Here is a 25489-nt window from a genome sequence, read left to right on the forward strand (position 1 = left end):
CGGGCCCCCACTCTTTCTTTCGTTGGGCCCTCCATGGAGTGCCTCGGGAGTGCATCTGGCGGGCAAGGCACGCCGGGGAACAGGCGCCGGCACTTCTAGCATGTGGCACGAGCTAATAGGGATGCGGTACTAAGGGTCCGCCATTGCGCCCTCTGGCTAGTGGCGATGGATGTTGACTTTTTGGCAGAGTGTGCACCTTGCCTGCTGTACCGCAGACGTAGTACATGGCCCATGTCCAGTCCTACACACTAGGGAGCACCCATTCCAAGCGCTTCGTCTCACTCACCCGCATGTGGTGATGCGAGTACTAGTCAGAATGTTGGTGGCAAGTGAAGAAGGCGATGATGTCTGTTCGTTGAACGAGAGCACGCTCGATGGTTGGCTGGCTGTCTGTGGAAATGAGTGCACAGCTGGCACCAGGTGGGCCATGTGCCTGAGGCACCCGGGAGTGCGGCTCTGTGACGGACCCCACCCACTCTGGGCCAGGGCCCCGACTCTCCAGGCTTGGCGGCTGGATTGTGCTCAGCGCAAGCGGAGACGCGCCCGACATCGCGATGCGCCTCGTCTGTCTGTCCATGCTCAACCATCGCCCAGGCGCAGATCGTCAGCCCACGCCGCGCCACGCTATGCTCTCGCCAGTCAGCTTCACGACGACACTCCAGAATCCAACGCGCCCATGACGACGAGACCGTAGCCGCGCGCGAGTCGACCAGCATCACAGGCGCCCCGGCGTGATGTGAAGTATGAACTATCGCGGATCCATGCCTCCGGGCCACGGGTCGCCGGGCTACAACATCCCCCAGAACCCTTACGCCCAGCAGCAGCACCACCAGCAGGGTCAGCCATTCCAACACCAGCAACACCAGCAGCACCATTTGCAGCAACAGCCTCAACACTTCCAACATCAGCTCCAGCAGCAGTACCATGGCCAGGCTCTCCCGGGCGACTTTGGCGCCTCCTATGGCCAGCCTCAGTTCCAGCAGTCGCAACAGCAATACCCGCAAGCTCAGTTCGCCGCCTATGGATATAATCCCCAGGCGCAACCTCAGGCACACCAGGTCCAGAATCCACTCCCACGACAGCAGCATGGACGCCCCCAACACCAGCATGTCCAACTGCAGCATATCCAGGCCTCGGGCTTAGATTACTCGGCTGCATTCGGCCAGCACGGTGGTCAGTTCCAGGCCTTCGACACACCATACTCTCAATCTCCAGTCCAGTCGACACAACATATCCAGCCCCAATATAACCATGCCGAGCGGGCATTGCAGTCACCACAGCCTCTGCAACAACAGCAGCAGCCGCCTCCACAGGTACAACAGCGACAACAATATGTCCAGCAAATGGATTGGCAACAAATGCCGCCGCCCATGACGAGCTCAGTGTCGTCTACCTCGTTCCAGAGCGCGAGCCCGCAACTGCAACAAGACCCTCATATACCGCTGGCGAGACCGCCATACCAACAATCGCAAGACCAGGGACAGCAAAGGGCACAACAGTCGCAACAGCGAAGGTTATCACAGGCTCAGTCTCATTCGCCTCAGATCCAGCAACAATCACAGGGTGGTCAACAGAAAGCACCGCAGCGTCAACACTCTCTGCCACAGATGACTAGCTCACCCTCGATCGGACAATCGCCAAAGCTCCCACAGCAAAACAATATCAAGAGACTATCGAGCGCCGGCGCGCGAATCGACCAGCCAGCGCGAGTGTCTGCCAGCCCACGCCTGCCGGCTCACGCTGGTCCAACCAGAAGCTCCAGCGTCAGCTCTACGCGGTCACCTGCCCCTACTCCGGGCCTTATTCCGCATCATGCAGATACAAACGCCCTGCTTATCAGTGTTGCTGAGGAGCTGTTTGAGAACGCGCGAGAGTCGGCGGCTGCACTAGCTGATTCCATGGACGCTCCCAGCCTCAAGGAATACCAGAAGATGATGGCGACCGGTCTAGGCTGCCTCGAAGTCGTTTTGGGCAGCCATAAGCTTGCACCAAGGGTGGAAGCGCGATTGCAGCTTCGTTATGCAAGCATACTTGCAGAAGAAACGAATAATGTCATGGAGGCGGAAACGGCACTTACCAAGGGAATCACGCTCTGCGAACGGGTAGGAACCACTCCCTTATCTTTAGAGTTCAAACTGTTGTGATGGCTGACGTACGCCCGCTCTAACAGAACCGTTTCGCCGACCTGAAATACGCCATGCAGTTTCTGCAAATCAAAATGCTCTCGCAGCGCCGTGGGAAGGCTGCCATGATCTCTGTGGACGCACGAATCAAAGACTCCGAAGTGTAAGCATGGGAACTGTCTTTGTTTGACTGACGGCATCGCTGACAATCGCTCCATAGGATGAAACATTCACACTGGACGTATGCGTTCCGCTTCCTCAAAGCATCGTTGTACTTGCAGTCGGCAAACCCCGCAGAAGCACCAGCAATGGAGAATCTCAAAGCGTTGTCGGCGCTGGCTGCTCAGAAGGGCGATCGCGCCGTCTTCGTCGTGGCGACTTTGCTCGAAGGCTTGAGCCTTTTGAAGACGATGAAAGAGGATGCCATCGTCCGCATTCAGGGATGCCTTGCCCAGGTGGCCAAGTACCAGCTCGAAGACTCTGTACATCTCATGCAGACGGACATTTTGATGCTTATGCTTGATCTTGCCTGCAGTCTCCATCAGAAATCGCCTCATATAATTGCCCAGAAGTACGGGGCGCTGCAGGAGCGTCTCGATGTGTACCTCAACAATAATGACTGGGGGTTGTCGGACACAGAAATGCTTGTCCCTATTCGCAAGCACTCGACCAGTCAATATGTGATCAGCGAGGACACCGCTGCGATATTGAGGCCAGGCTCGGCCAAAGAAGATTGTGATTACTTGGCAATGTCGTTTTGGAGCAAGCTAGAGGCATTCACCATTACGTGAGTTGATTGGGTTACCAGCCAGACGGAAGCAATGCAGACTGACAAGATGGGCGCAGATACACGTACAGCGGGCTGGGCAATCTTTACAAGAGCTCCAGAAATGATAAGAAGATCTCTGAGCTCTGGGGGGAAGCGCATAATCAGTTGGAGAACAGTGAGTTGGGGACCTCTTGGAGATCATCCTGCAGGACTGACGCAGGACCACAGATGCCTATAAGATACGCGGAGTTCCGACATCGTTACCAGATGCAGTTTCAAAGGCGAACTGGAGACGAGAGCTCAAAGCTTACTTGAACATTCTTCGAGGGCTGCATCTGGCTACTCACAGTAAATGGAAGGAGGTACGGAAGTGCATTGATGAGCTGAAAGTGCTTGTCAAGCCTCCGCTCGGGGGTCTTTTGTCTCAATACCTGCTGTACTTGTCGGGCGTATATGCGCAGGGCACGGGAGACCTCAAGCAGGCCATCAGCCTGTATAGCCATGCGAGCTTTGACTTGGAAGCGTACGTCACAACAGTGGGTGGCTCGAAGCAGTCCGAGCTCGAAGTGTCCATGCTGGCCATCTTCAACCGCATATGGATCATGCAGCACCCATCGTACCGGGACGAGTACGCGACGCAAGAGCTGCTCGAACAGCTGCGCCCTCTGTGCGCCGACAACCCAAACCTGGAGATCCGGACGACATACAACCTCCTCCTGGCCGCGATCCAGACGAACCCACCGATCCCGATGACGGCCGTGAAGTCGCACATCTCGGCGGCGCTCAACGGGTCTAAGATGCTCGGGGACGTGCAGACGCTGTCGATTGCGCTGTGCCTGATGCAGGCCAAGCTCTTTCAGGGCATTGTGGGCGAGCAGGCGCTCAAGAGCGCGCGGGCGGCGTCGCAGCAGGCGAAGAAGTGCGGCAACATGCTCTGGATGAGCGTCGCGGACGGCATGCTCGCCGTGAGCCTCGAGACGCAGGGCCAAATCGCAGAGGCGAGCAGTGTCCATGCCGAGGCGTCGAGGCAGGCCGCTACAGTTCAGGCCGTCATGTCAGGCCGTGAAGCTGTGTGAAGGGGGGGGGGGCCTTCGATGTAGGAAAGAAGCTCTCGCACTCGCCGGATGAGGAAGAAGTGGCGACATGGACCGCGCGTGTGTAAGGCTGAGATATCCTTGACATTGAGCATTGCGCCGATAAAATATACATACACGTGCTAGTGTGGGCTGAGGACAAATTCTATGACATATTTGAGGCATACGGCACTGGTTCACTTTTGACGTAACCAGGCTCGTCCCAGGACCATGATATGTCGTCCTGAAGCCTGAGTGTTAGTTGTGATCACAATGAATCGTGCCCCTTGGAGACGAAAGCGCAGCTTATCAACAGGTGGTGTAGCTATCTATGTGGTTGCGCTCCAGCAGGCAAGACTCCCGACGCCACTCTACACGGCACTCCCGAGAGTGTACGCGAAGAAAAAAATATGGTCCGAGTTGTCTACTTTGCCTTGTGCTCGCCCCCCAAAACTTCCAGAATGGTAGGCCGCAGCTAATTACACTATGCACAGGTGAAAGTTGTCCGAGCAAGGTCGTAAACTACTATAGTTGAGCACATGACAAAAAGATCAGGGAGAGAGAGAGAGAGCAGAACAGATAGACAGCAACGCCAGCCCGCAACTGCCCGGTTTCTTCTTTTTTTGCGCCATGTCGCATGCGCCGCCCCAAGTCGCCTTTTTGAGGGGGACTTGAGCGAGAGTGATAAGGAGGGCACCTGCCGACTGGACCTGCCACACACACGGGGACAGAGAGGTCAGACTTGGGTAAAAGAAGCCCAAGATGGAAATTGCATGTAGCTTGTACTTGTACAACAGTCATATACCACTCTCAGCACAGGACAACACGACACGACATGGTATACTTCAGCACTCAGTAGGACACGGACAGTCCACTAGAGCCTCTGGTTTGTTGTGGGGAATTGGTTGTTGGATAAAACTCACAATTCCAGGTAGGAAATCTGAATGATATGCATCCCTGCTGGTGGTCTCGTCTGGAACCCAGCGGAGAGTTGTGCAAAGCGTAGTACCACCACCACCGTCACAATCACCATCACAGCCCTCATGAGTGGAAGCATCAACTACACGCGTGGCCCCGCGCAGCACGTACATACGAAACCAAAGAAAAAGTTCCAACTTTTCCATGGCCCTCTCGCTCCAACCGCGGACGAATAGGCAACAAGACATATCCAATCAGGCTCGTTTCGCCCGCCGCGCAAGAAAACCATGGAGAAAGAGTGCGTTCCGACGGCTTTGGGGGAGAGCAGCAGCTGATAGAGACATGCAGGACCTAGCCAGCCCACACGACGCAAGAAACACATACACACAAAAACTTCTTGCGCGCGATGGATACTGCTGGCCAGGCGTTGTCTGAACGAACCAACCAACCACGCCACTCCACCGACCAACAAAGTGTCACTCTCAAAAGAGACCCAACATCAATCAAATCACCCATCTTGTTGTGCCCAAAGGTTACTTTGCAGCATACCTGCCGACGCTGCTGACCAAGTCCCAAGTCTCCACCATACGGAGCTCGCACGTCAAGACCCTCTCGCCTCCACTCTCGGCCCTACCTAAACGTATGTGTGTACGCCAGCCAGTGGGCCCGGATTGGCTTTCCGGTGGCCAGGCAGGCAGGCAGGTAGAGGCAAGGCAGGTAGCAGGGTCCAGAGACGGAGCACGATGCAGTTTACAGAAACACGGAGTGCAGATAACATCACAGGCCTGCCGCCGTGGGAAGTAGCGCCGGCCGCCCCCGGAGTACCTCCAGGCTACAGTGCAACAGACAAAACTCTGCCCAGTAGTGAATACGAAGCACTGGCTGGTCTTTGTACGATCCCGCGGCAAGCACAGACAGGAAGCGAGAGAGAACCCTGGCGAAGCCGGCAGTCCCACATGCTCCATGGAGGTAAGCTTTGAAAAGGGTCGGCCTGGGGGAGGCGGGCGGTCCCGCTTAGACGGCGCGAAGTGCCGGCTCAGCTGAGAGCGCACCCTGGGCGTTGTCCTTTGCCCTCTCCACGATGGCCCGTGTCAGGTTGGGAACATCTCGCGTGTTTGCAGGTTGCGACTCGTCCTAGGGGTTTCTTTTGAAACTTTGCGTCCCCTGCGAGGTGAATTCCAGAATTGGCAGTCAATTCAGACGCACAACTTTGCCGGTGAGCATCAGGTTTTCCATGGTCGGGTTCCCCGCCATAACAAAGTGTCTGGATTGTGTTTCAAGAGTGTTAATGCCAAGACCGACGGTCCCCGTGGTGCTCAGAGGGTTATTGTGAGTCCATCATCAACATTTATTGTAGCACCAGGCACGTTGATTGTCTCTTCAAGTTTTGCACGGGAGAAGAAGATGGAGAAGGAGCAACTATGACGGCCATAGACTGCCACACGCCAAAGGCGCTGCTAGGAAAAATTCGGCAGGGTTCCGAAGCGTATGGTGTCTTGGGCCTGGACGGAGCCGCCCCATCCCTGGCCAATCGCTGGCATCGAATCGTATCATCTGGAGGAGACTGGCTGTAATGGTACTCCGTACGCCTTGCGCCGAGGACCAGGGCTGGCAGAAGAAGCTTGACGATGCCAGTGCAGAGCATGGACTCTGGTCCGAGACGGTCGCATCTGGATCCTGCGAAGCTGGCCTGACCTGACTTTGCCAGCCCTGCCATGCCCTGCCACGTTCGAGATGGCGCTAGGGAGGGGTGCCCATGCTCCTGAGCAGCGACGCATGTGTCGATGATGCCGGCAGGTATGAGCCGACGTGGTACTGCCCCGGCAGCTAATAGCATCCACGGGATATTGTTGATCACGGCTGCGTCTCTCCATGCCCGCAGCAGGCGTGCATGACGCTGTAATGTCCCTCTGGCAGGGCACGGGTATCAGCTGGGCCATCCGGTGCAACTCTGGAGTTGCAGCCTGCTCGTTTAAGACTGCCTGCCACTGCAACGTCAGGCTGGTTCTATTTTGCGTTGCCCGCCTCCAAGCTGACAAGCACACGGACCTGGATGTTAAGTGGGACTCGTGGCCCCAGGAATCCAGGAAGTCGGATTCTGTCTGCTCTTCCCCTTCCACACCACTCGTGGATCAACTCCTTGATATGGGCACGCCCCTTTCCCAATGTGGCCTTGTTTCTCCAACTCCTCGTCATCTTTATTTCTTCCCCGTTTCGATCGACGGACCCGCATCTCGGACTTGCACTTCATCCAGGCTGCGAAGGCGCTCACACACACACTCTCTCTCAGAGTGCGTAATAGCCGAGACGGCCCCCAAGTGGCATCGCAGCAGACACGATGCAACCAAGAGACAAAAGACAGCACAAGCGCCAGGGCACAGTGAGTCGATTTCGTCTCATACACTGTGAACTCCAGTCGGCGTCGAACCAATGCAGCATGCGATCTGGGTCGACCGGGGTCGCGCAGCAGAGGATCAAGCTGAACGTTATGCATGGAGGTGGCGACCGCGTGTCGCTGCTGAGAAGCGGGCACAGTGTGCTTTGATATTCGTGGAACCTGCCCAGCATCCAATGAAGCTGCCCTAGTGATTTGAGCAATGTTGCCAAACCCGTATGTACGCCGATAGCACGTCGAGTCAAATCAGGCAAAAGCGCATTTGCCGAGGGGAGCTGGCATGTCCCACGCTTGCCAGGGTGCGGCATGTACCGGGATTCAGCAATTCATCCACCACCGAACGATCTCATTCGGAATGAGCGCAAGTTTCCTTCACTAGCCAACATCTAGGCTCGTCCGTGGGGGAAGTGATTGAGGGGAAAGGTGACGTTGCCTTTCACCGGAACCAGAATGCTAGCATGAGATCGCCCCTTTCCTGGGCTGCAGAGTCACGCACATGGCCGCGATTGACGTGCCACTGCCATGTGTGTTTTAGCGTCTGCCGAGTGCATCTTAATATCGCTCATCGGTTGACTTCCTGACGATGCTGTGATGCTGCCGTTCGCGAGTGCAGATGCTTATGCTGGCCGTGGGCCCCAACCAATAGGCCAATAGCTCGTCGTCTGTTCACAGGACTTTGGATATCACTGCGCAAGTAGACGACATATGGAACATGTCCTCTACCCTTGGCCCGTTGTCCCACTGTCGTCGTTCGGACCCGTGACGCAACTCGTGCGAATGGTCATTGTGACTGGCCATGCCAGGGTCGGAATGCATGCACTACCCGCCTATGGCGCCTTAGGAGCCGAGCCCTCGTCATTGATTCTGGTGGAGTGCAACACCTCAGATTTTCTGCTGTTCCCTCTGGCCAATCATGGGGGCAAGGCTCTTTCAGCTCTGGAGGAATGCATATCCGCTGTCAGCAATAAGCAGGCCTGCCACAATCTGCATCCTGGTGACCCTTGCCTACTGCCACACTGGGCAACGAATGCCATTCCAAGACCCATGCAGCCACAGCGACCCTGGCTGGCCGGAGACGATGCGTTCCGATGCGTGGCGCTTGCACTCCGGCCGGCATTTGGGGACTGCAGACCTCTCGGAGGCTCACTGCAGGTGCTCGCATGGCCGGGGATTCCACACCACACCAGCTCGCTTTCACTCAATCCCGAGAGAAATACCGGCCAAGAACGGAGCCACCTTTGACAACTGCCTGCCGGCCACTGCGGAATAGTCGTGCACGGGTTTTCGAGCGCTTTTGGCTGTGCAAGAAACTGTGACTCGGCGTGGTCGCGGACCCGCATGGGCAGAAAGATGGTTCGGCAAGAGCACCTGCTCCTCGCATCTTGCTGAGATCGTGCAAGTGCCGAGAGAACAACGGTGCTGTGCTAAGCCGGGCTTGGCTGCCGCTTCTGGAACGATACCTAAATGTGTGACCACGCATAACCAACAAGTGTGCCAAAGTTCCGAAAGTCCTTTCTTGCACAAGCTGGCTGATCTTCTGGCTGGTCTTCGAACCCCGGAGTACTCACTGGGCACAGCAGCAGCAGAAAACTGCCGCAATGAAAGCTCACCCTCGCCGCTATCAGGCCATGGACAGATCCATACGGGTGACAACAGGGCCTTGGGTGGAGCACAATCTTGGAAGTGACTGCCGGTAGACGAGACGGGTTTTGGATCCTTTGGGCGTAGATCTCGGCTTTTGGGCGAATAGTGACCGACAACTGCCAGCTTCACCTGAGCATTGTGGGCTAGGGTGTTTTCTGGGCGGGCATGTTGGTCCATCTGGAAGCAGGCTAATCCCTGGAAACTGGATCTCTGACAGGCCAAACGATGGACTGCCGGGGCCGGGAGACACATGGTAGCCAGGGCCCCCATGGCGCTTAGCCTGGCCTGATAAGCCGGGTAATAGCTGCAGGGGCTCTGGAGTGCTCGGGACCGTACGTGGGCTGGAGGACTGCTTGCCAGCACCCGGCTGCCAGGTCCTTGTCGTCAGCCAGATCAGGAAATAGACCTTTGCAACGGTGTGGAGTGCTCACTACCATGTCAGACGGTGGGCTGACGCCTTGCTGCGCAGTGCTGGGCTTGATGGCAGCACGGCTCTTGGCTCCCAGTCAATCGGCCGAGCGCTTCTCCAGCCATTCGCATCGCGACGGAGCAAGCGCGGCGACTGCCATGATGGCTGCTGGCGGTCTCGCGGCAACTGAGCTGGAGGCTGCTCTTGTGATGCTATGCCCCGTCGAACCTGCCCCGGTCCTGTCCAGATGGCCAGCTGCTGCCGTGGACACCGTCTGCTCGAGGATGAGCCGAGATAATTGATGAATTCCTGGCAGGAAACGCCTGCAAGCTTCACGACCTAGGCCGCCGCCATCGGCTAACGGGCCTCACCAAATCGGGGCTCTGGTCCGTTCTGATAGATCCGGATCAGTCTCCGTCTGCCGTGCCAAGCGCCTGTCCGGTTTACGCTCTAGGGAGCAAGGTGCAAGGTCGCAGAGCAATCTGCAATGTGGCAGTGCCAGATGGCCAGATGCTGCTGCTGATGTTGCTGCCTGGTGCAACTCCCAGGCTTGTCGTGGTACCCAGGCTCTTGTCGCCCGAACCCTTCCAGAAGCCCGGGCGTTCCCGTGGCAGGTTGTAGTCAGCAAACCGGCTATGCGTAGTGAACCATGGATGCGCCTTGCCCCTGCAGTGTGACAAGCGAACAGGCTGGTGGCCAAGGCCTCAGGCATGTAGTTCGTATGGAGTAAGCGGCAGGGGTCTACAACGGTGGGCTCGCGGCCGTTGTGGTGGAGGGGGTTCCAGCGTGGTATTTTGAGGCTGGGCGAGGCGTCCGGAGACACAGCCGGTGGAACATGGCCGGCCGATAGAGCGTTGTCTCGCACGGGAGCAGGACGGATCGCATGGCATCTGATTCGTGGCATTAAGCCCTGCCCGGTCGGTCTGTGGCAGGTGGTCAGCCATGGGTTGTTATCTGAAGCCGTGCAACGGAGGCAACTAGGAGCTTGAGGTCCGAATGAACACGAACCCCGGATGGGATTGGCCTAGAAAGTCCATTGCATGTAACATGATCACCGTACCCCATGCCTGCGTTCTCCGCAGTGGACGCCTGCCAGACGTTGAGCTTCCGGGACGAGGCTTGAAGTTCGCTCGTATGTTCGTGGGAGCCAAACGAGTCGTGCCTGCTCCGACAAGCCAGCTCGCGACTGGGCACCAACGTTGCACTGCTGTGCCGCCGCGCTGGAGATCAGACGATTGTGCATGGGTTGGAGGCACAAGCATCCACCCGTGAACGTTGAGGAGAACAGGTCAGGTCAGCGATGCGCTAGCGGCTTGTAGTTACTCCAGGGACTTCACAGGAACGGCAAGTGCCCAGGTGGATTCATTGCCTAAAGGAGCTCCCTGTTCGCCAGCCCCACTCTTTTCCCATGCTTGTGGTTCGCAGTCATGGACCGAGCTGGATCAGATCAGTACACACCATCGTATCTGCCATGGACCATACATGGGCGCTGGGGTTTTGATCACTGTTAGTAACACGACGTATAGCTGCAAAACTAAAGTCGAAACTCCGACTCTCCTGTATTTCGATGGTGCTTGTGTAGGCTGTATTGCTGTCCGCCAGACACGGTGTAGTAGTATGTACATGAACTCTTGTGTAATGGGGGAGGAGACCCCTCCGGATGAAACGCGATAGTGTATATCCTCCAAGTTCGCCCGCGACCCATGCTGAACGCCGTTGAAATGCAAATAGCTACTAAAGTCCAATAATAATGAAAGATTGAAGCCCTGAATTTAGGCTGGCGTTGAGCTCGGATCCTTCACTGCTACCATGGCCGCCGTCGTAATATGTCGTCCGGGAGGCGAGGCAGCTCCTGACTTGTTTCTACCCTGGTCTCGCCCCTCACCTGCTCAGGCCAAGGTGCGGTAGGCCTTGGAAGTTCCCGAGTCTTGCTGAGAGGGGACATGTGCTCTCCTGCAGGCTGTGCATATCGCTCATACTCCAGCACCACTCGCTTGGCCGGTTGTGTCTCGCCAAGCTCGGCCGAACTCGCGACCCGCTTCAGTGAGCTTGTCTTTGGCGAGACTGATTCGAGAGAGACGCTCCTCCGTCGCCGGGCGACGTCTAGCTGCGAACTAGGCGGTGCGGGAGCTCTCATTTCCTCGGCTTCACGAGCAGGAGATGTTCCAGGAGAGGTGTTGTGACCTCCGCGGGGTCTGTGTAATACCAACGTCAGTTATGGTGTACTCCCATGCTTGAGACTGTTGGTCCACTCACGCATTTTTGAACCTGCACACCCTACCGAACTTTTCACACTGAACACAGCGGGGGAAGTCGGGATCACACTTGATCTTCTTCTCGCGGCACGTCAGGCACGCGATTGCCAGCCGCTTACGCGGCTTTCCGGCCTTGGTGACTCCCCAGTGGGCATTGACCTGCTCGCCATCGATGATTGCCTTGCAATGGGTTCCATCATCATAAAAGTAACACAGACCTTCGCCCGGGACTTCGCTCTGCCGTAAAAATCGTGGCAGAAAATGTGTCCCAGTCCAGATCTTTGGGCCCAGGCCGTCCTTGACTGGCAGACCTTCCGAGGCAGCTGGACCTCCGACCTCGAGAGAAGCCTGTGGCCTCTCGCTCGGCGGTGGCGGCTGGTGTGCAATCGTCTGCTCTCTGAAGTTGGTAGCCCCAGATTCGAAATTGACCCTAGAACTCGGCCCGGGGAATGGAAGTCTGTCCGAGCTAGTTCTGTAGAAGGTGGGAGCCTCGCTCGTGCTCAGTACATAGTCGGGACGTCTCGCCTCAGACTGGCTAGAGTACGACCAGCGGCCGGTGGAGAGTGAGTCATGACGACTGTCATGTTGGCTTGATATTGAATCACGGCCTCTGCCAGGGGACAAGGGTCCTGGAAAGTGGAGGAGGCCCGTCGTGTGCCTGTCGCCGTCAGATCGGTTAGAGGCAGCGTAATTACTCCTGGGCGTAACCGTAGACGGGAAATAAGAGGTCGACAAAGACCGCTGTGAGCTTGTAGTAGATGGTTGATGATCTAAAGGTGAGCGAGAAGGCCCAGCCAAGGGACTGGGGCGCTCCAAGAGAGGAGCGTGCAGCGGCCGAATCTGACTTGGAGGTCGACCGAAGAGGCTGTTTAGAGAGGGCAGCCGCTGGATGGCGGCTGCAGTGGAGTCGTCTCTGGGTTTAAGATAGGGCTCATTCGTCCTCGAGGACATGTCAGTCCTGGTACTGGGAGCATAGTTGGTCATGGGAGGCGACACCGGCGCGCGCGAAGCCCAGAGGCGATCCTCCGATGCCTTGGCTGCGTGTGTTGGGACGTAGGTGCCCATGTGCTCGGGAGAAGGAGTGTCGTGAGAAGCAGATGCTTGGGAGCCAGAGGAGTGTAGATATATCCCCATTGAGCGGATACTGGAACAAGTATGTTCAAGCTTGTCGTACAGCCATGCCCTGGTCAGCCAGGCAAATGGTTCCGCCGAGAGCGATTCCGAGATGGTAAGCCCTCTTCAAACACCGTCGATATTGTTGCTGGCAGTGAGGTCCGAAGATGTGGAGATGGGAGAGCCGCCTGATGTTTGGTCGACGAGGGCGCAAGAAGTCGTGGTGGTCGTCTTTCTGCAAAGCTCGCGGTCACTGTTGCAAGCGACCAGCCGTTCCGAGATGAGGAGAGAATGAAGGAGCTGCAATAGGAAGGGGCCGCCTCTGAGTGAAGTAGTGGCTCGAATAGAGATAGCACTAGCACCACCACTACCGGAGACTATCATGTGGGAAAGACACCTGGACGTGCCGCCTTGGCGGCTGGGGGCAAGTCGTTCGGCCATGTGCAGGGCCTGCGCTTGGGAGCAGGGGGAGCAAAGTCACTGTGGTAGGGGGTAAGGGGGGTGCGTCGAGGCGTCGTTTTTAGGCGCGCACACCCCCAACTTGACAGCCCTGGAGAGCCCGCAGCTGAGGGCAGGGCCCCTGCAGGCCCATCGATGCACAATGACAGGATGGTGCCAGTTAGCCAGGCAAAGTTCCTGCGGCCCTTGTGGGGACTACGGTACTGCTCGCCGAGTGGCGCATGGGGGACAGGTCGGGTAGGTCGTAAATCCTGGGCTTCTGGGCTAGATCCGTGCCATCCTGGTGGTCTGGAGAACCGGGAGAGGCCCGCCGCGCCTCCGAACTGGCTGGCTGCGCTTCGGCACTCGAATGTCTCGACGCCGCCTCGTCCTGGCTCCATTCTCAACGGTGTGTTTGCACCCCGTGTGTATGTGTGTGTGTGTGTGTGTGTGCCACCATCCCCCTCCACCATTGCAGCTTTTGTCAGAGCCATGGTCGTGTCTGGCCTTCCGAGCCGCCCCTCAAACTGCAGATGAGCGATGCTGGCCGTGCGTGTGGCTCTGGTCCCTTGGACGCTGGAGGAAAGCTCTGGCTGGCATTAGCAGGACTCTCCCATCACATCTAATTAGAGGTATACGGCACTGTGGCACAGTCGTGCCAGTAGCGCAGGCGCCCTTTTCAGACGAGTCTGTCGGTCCTAGCGGCATATGCAGCTATCTCAGATGTATCTGCACCCCCCGGCAGCGCGCCCTGGTCCCCGGAGCAGGCGGACAGTGGGCACCGGTTCTATGTGAACAGGCTCCGAGAAAGAGACCAGCAGAGGGACCTGCAATCGTCAACAATGGCTTCTGGCAGGCGAATCGCTTTCAGACCGTCCCACGCGCAGATAGGGGATGGTCCTGCTTGTAGCAGGTTTGCAGGCACACACGCGAGGCCGCGACGCCAAGATCTGGGAGTTAATAGCACGGCTCGAAGTCGTAAATTAGCGCCATGCCCTGCGGACGGTCAACCTTTTGATCGCTGAATTCTGATTGCCGCCGCTGGTACCGCGCCGCGCAGATGGTTGGCATAACTGCCAAGACCAGCGACGAGTAATCTGGCAGGTGGTTGGGCAAGGACGCAGCATCTAGGCTCGGGCCTCGAGTTGTGGTTCAGCTGACAAGTTGGCAGTCCCTTCGCGAGGCATCCAGTGCATCCATCAACTACCGCAGCTTGGACTCCCGGTACCAGTAGGCCGATTGACCCGCACAGGCTCTGCCGAAGAAGTGGGACAAGAGCGACCTCGAGAGGCGCTTTGGTTTCTGTGTATAGGCTGTGGGAAGCCCAGTGTTGCTCGCACTCCAGACAACCTTGGAAGTGTGTGATGCTATGTATCAGCGTCGCGCTTCGCCTCCCATCCAAGACACCCCGTGTTGGCCACGCCTTCCGTGCCTTGTGTGAAACTGTGCACAAAGTGTGCACCGCATGGGCCAGCTATACGACCCCTTCTACTAAAGGCGTACTCCGTGACATTTGTAGCCAGGCTCCGCCACAGCTCAGGCTTTCGAGCTCCCTGACGTCGAGGTCGAGGCCATCCTGGACGTGCTACTGTGACATCAGGGCAGATGATATCGTGGCCGTGTTAGATGCCAAACGTGGGCTCCAGCTGTGGGTCATGGTGTTGCGCCGCTAGTGCCCGCAGATTCTGAAGTCGAGCAAGGAGCTGCTGCTCCTGAGGGTTCCAGAACTCGAGGACCTCCAGAGCCCAGCAGCACGAAGGCTTGGCTTGCGTGCCAGTGGTTTTCAGAGACTCCAGAATGCCATAGGTCGTGGAATCTCCCGGAGTTGGACCGCTGTACCCCAATTCCAGCCGGCCGGGCTCACACAACCGCCATTGTCGAGACACGCCCACAACGTTCGCTGCGCAGCACCGAGCATTGGAGATCCCCTTGCCTGCATGAGGCTGTAATAGAATGCAGATTGGAACCACCCACCACAAGGAACTCTGGGCGGGTCCTCTGCAACACTGCGACCTAATTGATTGCAGGTACATACTGTTTTCGCTCCGTTGAGCGACAAGTCTGGGGTCATGGATCCGCGGCGGGTGCGTATTAGCCATGGGGCCACTTGTTGGTCCCCGCTGTCGAGCCTGAGGTCAAGCCGGACTCAGGCGGTTCTCATTGGCTGGGGAACGGACGATGGTCCATTAGCTTTGGGCTACAGTACCGCTGGATGGCCCTCTCCGACAACACTTGCCACAGGCTCCATTTGTCAGTGGCCTGGTCTGTTCTGCAGGGGCCGGGAAGGTATGGCGGCACTTTGCGTTGCTCCGAGCCGACGGCATGGCCTGGGAATGCGGCTATCCGGACAACTGGAGCCTTGGGCGGTGCTGCGCACGTGTAAGGACCAGTGTTGGCGAGTGCCCGCGAAACCGGCACGCACCAGGTCGTCCTTCGTGAACATCAACACCAGCCTATGTCGGCTCGTGTAAGACCTTGCGAGCCTAGTGTACGCAACCTAGCATCTGCCGGTGCGCGGCAGACGCCCTGCACTCACCACGAACCTTGAAAGCCGTAGAGCTGGGGTACCCGCCAGGGCCCGCAGGAGATGACAGATCATGCTCCTGAACCATAGCACACGGGCGCGCACCTGAAGAAGATCGCCAGCGATGGATGCCGGCTGCCAACTAGTCGCGACAAAGGCTCACAAGCCGTGCACGCGTGTCCCATGGTATCTGTCGACAACAAGGCGCCTAAAGGGGTGGGAGGAGCAGCGGGCCCCTGCTTCCTGTCAGCGGCCCAAGCAATGCGCAAGGTTTGGCTCACTTGGGGGAGACGGCCGTCCAAAGCACGCTCGCTGCATCTGCATCTCGTCGGACCGCTTGGCGCTGCAGAGTTTGTTCCTGCCATGCGCCTGCCGTCTGCCACCTGGCTGGAAACGGGCAGGCACCCACCCCGCATTCCTCCTCATTGCCTGCGTCAAGAGCCCTGGAGCACCTTTTCCAAACAGCAAATCTTGCCAAACCTCCCCAGGCACCATGCGAATCGAATTGCGTGCCCGGCATGATTGTATTCCGTTGTGCGCGGCCCGATGCTCCTCGGAGATGCCGCCTGCCTGGGACTATTCCAACTGGCGTCGCCCGGAAGTCCCCGCTAGCAGCGCTCCAGCGATCTTTGAATCTCGCATTCGCCAACCATGCCTGTCTCCATCTCCACACCTCCCTTTCGGCAGTGCCAAAGCCGAACTTGCGTCAATTGCCTAGCGTTGGCCCGCCGCGATTTGACGTCCTCCCAATGGCGAAAGAACTCAGCTGATAGGTATGCTTGTAGCCGATCTTAACTCGCTGGAGGCTAGGTCCCGCTTCTGACCATTAGCCTTCGTCCAAGGACAACGCCATCAAGCCCCCAAAAGCCTCGGGACCACTTGTTGCGAACCTGCCATATGCGGCACACCTTCCTGTTCACTCCGAGACCACCAACAATTTGGTGCCACAAGATGATCATCCAAAGCAGCGCGTCGTGCCATTCGGACAGAATTGTGCAATGGCTGTCCCACACCGCCCGGCTAAGAGTAATAATAGAAAAGACGCATCCTGGTCCTCTCTGCGATCCACATCTTGTGGTTGGCGGTCCGCCATTTTATGTTTTTGAGAGATATTGGGGTCGCTGAGCTCCAAAAACGCTCGCCAACCTGACGGCACCGGTCTAATCAACTCAATGTGCATCATCCATAGCACCATAGAATATTGGGCCACTCGATTACCGCCGCCAGGAGGTTTGGCTCTCGAAGTCAAGTGCTAGTCTGAGATGAGGAGACCCAACGCGCTTGGAGCCGTGCTGAAACCACACTTGATCGATTGTTCCTCTGGAGCTGCCGCATTGGCTTCTCGCTACCATACTCACGACGCCGCCACGCTGGTCGGAGAAATCAGCGCACTTTGTGGTGGCTACAATATCGTTTCTCTCCCGACGAAACTTACCCGAGAAGTCGATCATAGACCATGTGCACAATGAGTAATTGCTGGGGACGGACTGTTTGCTAACAGCGAGTTTTAGCGACGGCCGATATAGTCCTAATCGCTTTATGGAAACCCCGAAACTGCTCTCTAGGCTTCATACAGTTCCTAGAGCACATCGCCGACGTTTGTATCGATGCCCAAACGCAGAAGAGAGCCATGCTGGTCATTACATGCTTTGGAGGAACCTTAGACTCTGTATCGCATGATGTGCTTATCCCAGCTCTGGGGTCAGGCACACAGACCATAAAGCGCAATGAAGCCTTGCGCAGGGGTGGTTTCCCAGGGTCTCAAGCCATGAACACGGGTCGATTAACCCTTGAGTTGCGGCCTGTCTTGACACCGCCCACTCAAGATCCAGGGTCTTGGTGCTTCGGGTGCAGCCCCACGCATACGACGATATCCTAGGTATTGCTGTGCCACGTGATAGTTCTGCGTGTGCCACACTATCGCGACATGTAAGTCTGACTGAGACCATGAATGTCTTGCCGACGGCGATTTGATCTACGGCGATTTCCGTGAATCTGAACGTACCATGTGGCCAGCGCCTCACGCCATTGCAAAACCAAATCCCAGTTCTGCGACGGAACTCTTTGTACGGGTTTGATCGCTCGTGCCAGGATGGGCCCTTGAGCTTTCATCACACATTTCGCACGTCCTTACACAGCCACCTTTACCACGAACCTCTACTGATTTAAAGTTCAAATTTGACTGCCGGGAACGACTAGGCTTGCTTCCATTCTGGACCGACACAAAGAGATCTTGGATCAATGGTTTGGTTGCGGGCAGGATGCCAAATTTGTGTCTGTGTTCATCAAGGACAGGCCTTCTACAACGCTGAGCGACCATCCGGCATCTCGTGAGGAGGATCAGCAATTACCTAGTGTAGGATTCTCGACAGGCTATTTTCGGAGTTTGAGGCGAGGATCTCATGCCCGTCGCTCCGACGCGTACGAATGCTCATTCAACTTCGTGGGCCGATGAGCATTGATGCGGAAAGTGGGCACTGCCTTGATACGATGGTGCACGCGCTTCAGCGATGAAGGTTACTGATGAGATTCAACTGGAAACAGAGGCACAATGTGACGACAATTCTCCATCCACGGTCCCATCCCAACCCCGGTTCCCAGGAAGTACTTTGTGCCCTCGTAAGGGCTCGGAAGCACTAACACATCCCTGTCTTGGCCCGCCCGCTTACATACATTACTACATACCTGACACAAGCGAAACTCGCACACTTGGAGCATCCCGTGCTGAACGCAGGTAAGGAGCTCACTGAGCCAATCGCGTCCGGCTAAGCCACAGCACGACCTCGACCCTCTGTGCGGAGTAGCATCTCCGCTCGCCGATGCCAACATGCCGGAGCAAAATCGCGGCACCACGCCAATCCAACAACTTGCCAGATCTCAGCCCTCGGAGGTAGGCCTAGCCAGCTGGTTAACCGCCAGAAGCAAGCCTCCCTGCCGCCACAGACACCAACGGTGCTCGGGAATTTTCTTCTCCCGATTCCTCTGATCGATGAGCTGCTCCGAAGCGGCTCCAGTGGGGGAAGCAAAGCCCCCATTCATAGTTGACCCTTGTCGGGCCGCCTGATTGTGCAATATTTAGCGAGGCCCGCGCGCCCGGCTTTCAAGATGCGGCGCTAGTGATGGATAGGGGCGTCGATCAGACTGGAACTTGTGGCTCGCGAGTCTTGCCGAAAAGAGGGATAGCCTTATGGCAAGTCTCTGGGCCCGGCTGTGTCGTCGTCGCTGTGTAAGCGCTACGCATCGGTAGTTGTAACGTGCTGGCTAATGCCGAGACAGTCAAAAGTCTTTCGGAATTGTCTTAGCTGCTTTTCGATCAACGAGCCCCCCTCGGGGAAGCGAAGGAAAGTCCCATGTCCTAAACCGGCTTAAGGTAGATTGCATTTCTGTGCACCCCACGGGCGATGACTTGTCAGGCAGGTCTTGGGTGAACTACTTTCCCCTGACAAGCGCAGATCGTGACGAAAAGGATCGGCCGCCCATACCGCCAGGCTGGCACGCGGCGGGCGCATAGACACTTGACCTTTGTTTTTTTTTGGAGAGAGAGGGAGAGAGAGCGAGAGAGAGAGAGCCACCCCGACGTGGGCGCAGTTCTTTTGGCGGGTCGCCCGCTGCCGGGGAGAGGGGTCTCACGGATTTGCCGCGCGCGCGGAAGCTGGCCCTCTTTGAGCCGCCCGGGCGATGCAAATTTGCTGGCGGCACTTGGCCATTCCATTAGACGGAGCACTGGTGCAGCCACAAGTGCTTCTCGAGCAGTGCGGGAATCCGGTTGAATGCGTGGTAATTACAAACTGGCCGAGGCCGAGAGCCTGGGGAGGAGGGGGTCCGCCCTGCCAGGCACGTGTGAAGGCATACGGAACTCTCGTCACGATTGCCGTCAAGCTGAGCTCGATCCGCGCGCACGCATCAGTCGCAAGGCCGCCGCCGCCGCCGCCGCCTGTAGCCCGGAGCAGACTGACTGCCGGCTTTGGGGGGAACAGGCGCACAGCAAGTGCTGCCACCACCCGAGCGATTTGGGCCACGCCACAGTGGGGAGCCACGATGCCGGGGCCGCACCCCTGGCACGGTACTTGCCATGGTGTTTCAATTTCGGTCCCGAGGAGGGGAGCAGGCTGGGCGGATCTCTGGGCTGGGGCGCGTGCCAAGAGAGGCCGCAGCACCGCATTACCTTCCCAAAGGGTGCGAACTGACGACTGCAGCCCTCGCATCTTGTGGAGCTGTGGGTGTGTGGGCGTGCGTTGTTGCCAGGAGGAGGGCATGGCAGGGCAGGGCAGGGCAGGGGACAGGCAGGAGGGCAAGGAAGGACTTCACCGGCCGGCAGGGGCTCGGGCTTTTGCTTCCTCCAGCAACCAAGCTCCAGGATCCGGCTGTTGGCGCGCACCCTTTAGGAACAGTTGCCCGTGGCTCCTCTCTGCGCAATAATGGAATGACTGACTGTGTGACTGACGTCGTCGAGGGCCAACACATGTAATGTCCGACGGGAGCTGTCTTAAACGGGGGCGGCCCTGGCCTCGTGGAAGGCCGCGCGTGGTACGCGTGCCACCCAGCAGAGCCGTCCACGATTGAAGACGAGGACAGGCAGCCAAGTCCAGATGACCAATTGCAACTGCCGGGACGCCAGCACATTCAGCAGGACGGAACGACGTCGGCAGATGGAAATGCGTGCGCACGGCTGGGACAGGGCTCGGGCTGGCTCTTGGGGGGGCTGCGTCTGGGAGAGTTTGACGCCCGCCATGTCCCTGTTTGGAGGCAGGGGTGGTCCTTGCAATCCGCCGTCCTCTGGGAGGTGTCGAGATGATTTCGGCCGAGCTTGTGCAGGAGGACGGGCGGGAGTACCACCCGACAAACAGGGCTGGGCCCAGGGAACGAGATCCGTCAAGCCGCCACCTGCTGCCGTCGCCGCCGTCAATCCGCCGCCTGCCGATCCAGATGGGGGTGCCTGGGATAGTCATCATCACCGCCGACTTGGGCCAGCCCAGCCCGGCCGGGGCAAGGCATGTGCGCTATTCTTAGCACGCTCATCTTTTGCGAGATTACGTTCCCAGCACATCCCATCGCAGCGCGTGCGTGCGTGCCTTGGGCTGGGGCCTTATTATCAATTTCATCAGAGAGCACACAAACCAGTCCAATGTCGTCATTGCTCGCCTCAGGACTGCTGCCGCTGCGTGTTCGCCGAGAAGGTTCGGCTTTTGTGGTCCAATATCCTGTCCCTGGTATGCGTCGTCATCGCCCTGTGCTCGGGAAGGAGGGAGGGGGAGACACGGGACAGGCGTGCGGCGTAGCGTGCGTGTAAGTGTGTGTGGCGCGTAGCTAAGTCGTGTCTTCCAGCCCAAAGTCCATCTGAAATCACCTGCAGTAACCCGCCGCCGACGCCACGGGAAGGAGAAGGGGGCATGGCTGGTGTGCACTGGCGTCGCGTGGGGTGGGCTGGCTAGTCGGTTGCAGGTAGTCAGGCAGGCAGGCAGGCAGGCACAGAGACCTGGCAGGCTCGACAGGTTATTGTCCTCATTCGGAAAGGAGCGAGAGAACGAAGCGAGGAGGGGGTGTGCTCTGTGTCCACACAACTGGACAGTACCAGCTTGGAAGTGTTCTCTTCATATTTGAGGGTAAGTAATCAGGCTGAATTGGAAAATGGACGACGCCGGGCACCAGGCGGACAGTGGCCGAGGCTAGCAAGTCACAGACAGACACGCGCGCACACACCTGGCAACTTTGTCCTTTGGGAACGCCATGAGGACGCCTTGGTGTCCGGACTAACCTTTAGTTTGCTTTGGGATTGGGCGGCCGATTTAAAATGCGCCTCGTAAGGTGCGATGGCACCATGGGGCAGGGGCTCTGAGTCGAGTTGGGTCCCGGTGGACGTGGCCTCGAGTCGGGCAAGGAGCTGAGCGGACGAGAGCCGAGGGCTATGGGGATCGCGGCACTGGGCAGCGCGGCAGCGATCTCGGTGAGGGCGGCCGGGGGAGAGGACCGGTCGTCGTTCCGCGCGAAACGTGCTGTGGTGCTGTATCTGGCTGTTAGTCGTCGGGGAAGGGAGAGAAGGGGGCCGGATGTGGTCCCGCGAGATCGTCGCAATTTTGCCATGGGAGACGAAGAATAGAGAAGGAGGGGGGAAAACAAGCATTGGGATCAACATGGGGAATGAACACTCCGGTCAGAAACCTCCGTTGCGCTTTGTCGACGGGAGCGCACGGCAGGCACCGTGAAACATCTCCCAGGTGGTGTCTCGGAGGACGAGCAGATTGCAGCCGTGCTCTCGATCGTGAATCACAAGGTGCAGCCCAGCTAGCTGTCTATGTAGATCTGTCTTGCGGAGCTGAGCTCCGCAAGCGACCCAGCACGGTGGAACCTTGCAATGCAGCTGGGTGCCTTTGCGTTCCGACGATGAGCTTCATGTTGCTGATCACGGCCTCGTGGCTGAGCCGTACCTGCTTTCGACATCATGCTGCGTTTGTCGCCTCTTTGATGCACGCGAGACGTTACGTCCCCCGGTAGGTTTCCTTTACGCTCAGCCCGTGTCTGAGACTCCTGACGTGACTTCTCGACAGCACGTGCTCAACCCCGTTTCACTGGCGTGTTGCCCGCCATGTTGCAAGCAGCCAGGGCCGCGTTGCTGCCGTAACACATGCTTCGCATTGGAAGTGCGGGCTTGCCTGTTCTCGGTGCAGATCGAGGTCTCCGAAACTCGAAAGAACGTTGTGGGACTGCAAAGTTTGGTCTCCCGTGTTGATATTGCCATAGCTGTTCTGGAGGCTGGAGTCACACAACGAGAATGGCCCTTGGTACATCTGTTGCCGATCCCGTGGACTACAACCATTTGGCTTGTGGATATATGTAGTTTCCTCATTGTAGCAGGATTATCAAGCCGACAAACTGGGCTGAGTAGTTTCAATTGTTTGCTCTTAAAAATGGCCCCGGTATCCTTGATGCAGGCTGTCTGCGTGAATGATGACGTGTACTCGATAGCTGGTCTCTCGGAGACGAGCTCGCATGAGCCCTTCCCGCGCACTGGTGGTCATGTAGGACGCCGTAGGATGTGATGAAGCGACACAGGTATAAGACACCAAAGTTACATAGGTAGATCATATGTCGTGATACCAACCGTCAGCATAGCTTGGACTGTAGGTTAATGTTCGCGGTTCTGTAGTCCCAAGTCGCTGAGGAGTTGAGGAAGTCTGGTCACAACATACAGACTGCCAAGTGAATTTTTAATCACGAGCGACTCGTCACAGGTCGGTTTGGGCTTGAGGAGGTCGAGAATGTCTGCCATCTCAAGGTTGCTTCCATGCCTTCCGGAGCTGTGAAGGTCAACAAAGGGTGCCGTCTTTCGTCTCGAAGGGTGCTCCGACCAATCTGCCATCCGATCCCGCCATGATCGCAGGGCGGTCGGCGATATCCGATGTAGTAAACGGCGACATGTGCGACGGTGGTGGAGCTGGAAGTGATTGCAGCTGGATGTGCTCGAGGTCACGAGGAGCCCTCCAAATGATTGCTTGAAACCCAAGGAAAGTACCTTAAGGTACACAGAGCGCGACAGCCTAACTTGTCCTTGATTCCTTCCATTTGATTATCCGTGGCGCGCATTCCATTTTATTTATCATGGCTGACCTACCAATTGAGCATAATGATCAATTGATGTCAATTACGGCATTTGCCAAATGTACAAAGCAAGGTAGCTGAGTGATGTGGCGAGTATCTCGAGTGGTCCTTCGTGACCACATCAGCATGCAGTTGGTCAGTTTGGGAGTCGATCCATTCGACTCGTCTGAGAAATCCGACCAGTGGCTCGCGTGTATAAATTTTACACCTCAAGATAGCCACGTTCCGTATGTAAGTACGGCCACACGAGTTTGTTCATCATCCGCGTATATAGTTGTGCTTGCTCATGCAGAGCGAAGGACCTCAACACTGGTAGTCGATCAAAGAGATTCGCGAGCAATGCATAAAATAAGAACAGCACAACATGGCAGGCAAGGCAACCTCTTGACCCAAGTGTATGTCATCGCTTGCTGGGTGTGCTGCTTTACTGTCGACTATATCATCACAACTCGGTGGAATCAAGCAAGATGCAATCGCCACTTTGAACTTCTACGACGCGAGAAATTCTTTGAGCTTGTATCTTGGGTTGATTGATTATGTGCAAATTCTTAGTCATCGCGAGGCACAGCAGGTTTTTCGAAGCACATTGACAACGATGCCGGAAGATGGACATGTTTTGAGGGACAACCCGAGACTAGATCAAAGAGCTCGCACAACAAGGAAAGACTCCTCAGATGCTGGTTTTTCGATATGGCTGCAACATCGGGTCATATGTGCTCCAGATCATGCTTCGCTGGCCTGGCTCTGAGCTGCACTAAAGCCTGCCGTTTGGAGACCATCGTCACCCGTAGTTGCCAAGCTCGTTCGTCAAGCTGGAAACGACGTGTGTTGTTGAAACTACAGGGACGTGATCGTCAGGCACCCTACCTTAAGGTATGCGCAGGAGGGCTGGCCAAGTGGGGCAACGCCAGAGCTCCCAAGCTGTGACCGCGTGGCGCTTCCGGCGATGCCATGTGGCATGCAACACCAAACACCAAACACCATCCGCACGCGACCAGTAACATCGTCAATCGACCTCAATTGACCTGCTGCACACAAGCATTCATCACATGTGCCACAGCGCACCGCCCGCCGACTCGGAAAGCTCCAGCCAAGCGGCGACGACATGAAGAGCGCGAAGCAGTGACATCACAATTCAGTACACACAAGGCCACGAGACGGAGCCTCGACACCTCACTCACGCCTGACCACATCACCAAAACCCGCCGAGAGTGCCTTGGCGCCCACAATGGGCTTCTTCGCCGCTGTCACCGCCTACGCGGCGCCAGTCTTCCTCATCGCGTCTCCCATCCTCACATACACGGACCAAGCAATGGCCATGTATCGCAGCAAGTCGAGCGCAGGCTTCTCACTCGACATACCCCTAATCATGCTCGTCTCCTCAATCTGCAGGTCAGTCGAGAACCACAAAGGGCTGGCAGGAAGCTAGCGCCCTCTGGACACGGAAAGACTGACACTTTGGGGGATTACCGGTCACGCAACAGACTATTCTACTGGCCCGGCGCCCGCTTCGACACGGCCCTCCTCATCCAGGCCTTCTGCAACATCTTCATCCAGCTCATCGTCCTCAAAATCGCCCTCGACTACCGGCCCGGCCACTCGTCCAAGGGTGGTGAGGCTGCGATGCCCTTTGCCGGCGCCCGCGACGGCTCCTGGGGTGCCTCCCAGCGCCCCTTCAACTTCTGGCGCTGGCGCTCCGACAAGCCCTACTGGAAAACCCTCCTGTACCTCTTCATCACGCTGCTCGCGCTCGAGCTGCTCCTCGAGCCGATTACCCCGATCTACGCCAAATACTCGGACCTCGTCGGCTACGTCGGGCTCGCGGTCGAGGCAACCCTGCCCCTGCCGCAGCTCTACTCGAACGCGCGCACCCGCTCGTGCAAAGGGTTCCGCCTCTCCGTGCTCGTCAACTGGCTCCTCGGCGACTCGATGAAGATGTTCTGGTTCTTCACATCGAAGACGGCCATCCCTTGGTCTTTCAAGCTTTGCGGCATGTTCCAGGCCGCCTGCGACTTGTTCATCGGCGTGCAGTACTTGCTCTATGGGGATGGGGAGTCGGCGCCAGCGATACCCCGCGGGCATGGCAGCCCATTGCTGCTGCGACCAAGTCACATGCCGCGAATCTGCCTTCTTGGCTACCGTCACCGGCGAGGGGAGAGAAGGACAACTGAGCTCCGGCGAATGAGAGCTCGTTTTTTTTTGGATAGAATACAAAAGTTGGGGGTATAGAAG

At 57.3% G+C, this 25489-nt stretch overlaps 5 protein-coding genes across 5 annotated transcripts; 2 read left to right on the forward strand and 3 right to left on the reverse strand.

Annotated features, from left to right (window-relative positions):
- Nucleotides 1-550: 550 nt before the first annotated feature.
- On the forward strand, nucleotides 551-4234 carry B0I36DRAFT_321077 (cohesin loading factor-domain-containing protein). The gene is made up of 5 exons (XM_046153646.1): nucleotides 551-2102; nucleotides 2171-2286; nucleotides 2344-2910; nucleotides 2970-3067; nucleotides 3121-4234. The coding sequence occupies exons 1-5, from the start codon at nucleotides 744-746 to the stop codon at nucleotides 3966-3968; spliced, it is 2988 nt and encodes a 995-aa protein (XP_046014095.1). The 5' UTR covers nucleotides 551-743; the 3' UTR covers nucleotides 3969-4234.
- Nucleotides 4235-8472: 4238 nt separating this feature from the next.
- On the reverse strand, nucleotides 8473-9192 carry B0I36DRAFT_348347 (uncharacterized protein; the record flags this gene model as incomplete). Its single annotated transcript, XM_046156678.1, has 2 exons — nucleotides 8473-8738; nucleotides 8847-9192. The coding sequence occupies 2 exons, from the start codon at nucleotides 9190-9192 to the stop codon at nucleotides 8473-8475; spliced, it is 612 nt and encodes a 203-aa protein (XP_046014096.1).
- A 1666-nt stretch (nucleotides 9193-10858) lies between these two features.
- B0I36DRAFT_321081 (uncharacterized protein) lies at nucleotides 10859-13031 on the reverse strand. The gene is made up of 2 exons (XM_046153647.1): nucleotides 11588-13031; nucleotides 10859-11526 (listed from the first exon to the last, which is right to left on the reverse strand). The coding sequence occupies exons 1-2, from the start codon at nucleotides 12718-12720 to the stop codon at nucleotides 11136-11138; spliced, it is 1524 nt and encodes a 507-aa protein (XP_046014097.1). The 5' UTR covers nucleotides 12721-13031; the 3' UTR covers nucleotides 10859-11135.
- Nucleotides 13032-21162: 8131 nt separating this feature from the next.
- On the reverse strand, nucleotides 21163-21939 carry B0I36DRAFT_321091 (uncharacterized protein). Its single transcript, XM_046153648.1, has one exon. It carries the CDS (start codon nucleotides 21792-21794, stop codon nucleotides 21336-21338), a length of 459 nt encoding a protein of 152 aa, XP_046014098.1. The 5' UTR covers nucleotides 21795-21939; the 3' UTR covers nucleotides 21163-21335.
- A 2546-nt stretch (nucleotides 21940-24485) lies between these two features.
- On the forward strand, nucleotides 24486-25428 carry B0I36DRAFT_361958 (uncharacterized protein; the record flags this gene model as incomplete). Its single annotated transcript, XM_046158571.1, has 3 exons — nucleotides 24486-24649; nucleotides 24742-25287; nucleotides 25410-25428. The coding sequence occupies 3 exons, from the start codon at nucleotides 24486-24488 to the stop codon at nucleotides 25426-25428; spliced, it is 729 nt and encodes a 242-aa protein (XP_046014099.1).
- Between the last annotated feature and the right edge of the window lie 61 nt (nucleotides 25429-25489).

This window comes from Microdochium trichocladiopsis (assembly GCF_020744255.1).
Source record: "Microdochium trichocladiopsis strain MPI-CAGE-CH-0230 chromosome Unknown B0I36scaffold_4, whole genome shotgun sequence".
Classification (NCBI taxonomy): Eukaryota; Fungi; Ascomycota; class Sordariomycetes; order Xylariales; family Microdochiaceae; genus Microdochium; species Microdochium trichocladiopsis.

Bases quoted from the DNA above. Each gene is read 5' to 3' on its own strand.
- B0I36DRAFT_321077 (XM_046153646.1), top strand. From the start codon at position 744: ATGAACTATCGCGGATCCATGCCTCCGGGCCACGGGTCGCCGGGCTAC. The intron at 2,911-2,969 runs GTGAGTTGATTG...AGATGGGCGCAG, and splicing joins CTAGAGGCATTCACCATTAC to ATACACGTACAGCGGGCTGG. The intron at 3,068-3,120 runs GTGAGTTGGGGA...GCAGGACCACAG, and splicing joins GCATAATCAGTTGGAGAACA to ATGCCTATAAGATACGCGGA.
- B0I36DRAFT_321081 (XM_046153647.1), bottom strand. From the start codon at position 12,720: ATGGGGATATATCTACACTCCTCTGGCTCCCAAGCATCTGCTTCTCAC. The intron at 11,527-11,587 runs GTGAGTGGACCA...GGTATTACACAG, and splicing joins GTGTGCAGGTTCAAAAATGC to ACCCCGCGGAGGTCACAACA.
- B0I36DRAFT_321091 (XM_046153648.1), bottom strand. From the start codon at position 21,794: ATGTTGATCCCAATGCTTGTTTTCCCCCCTCCTTCTCTATTCTTCGTC.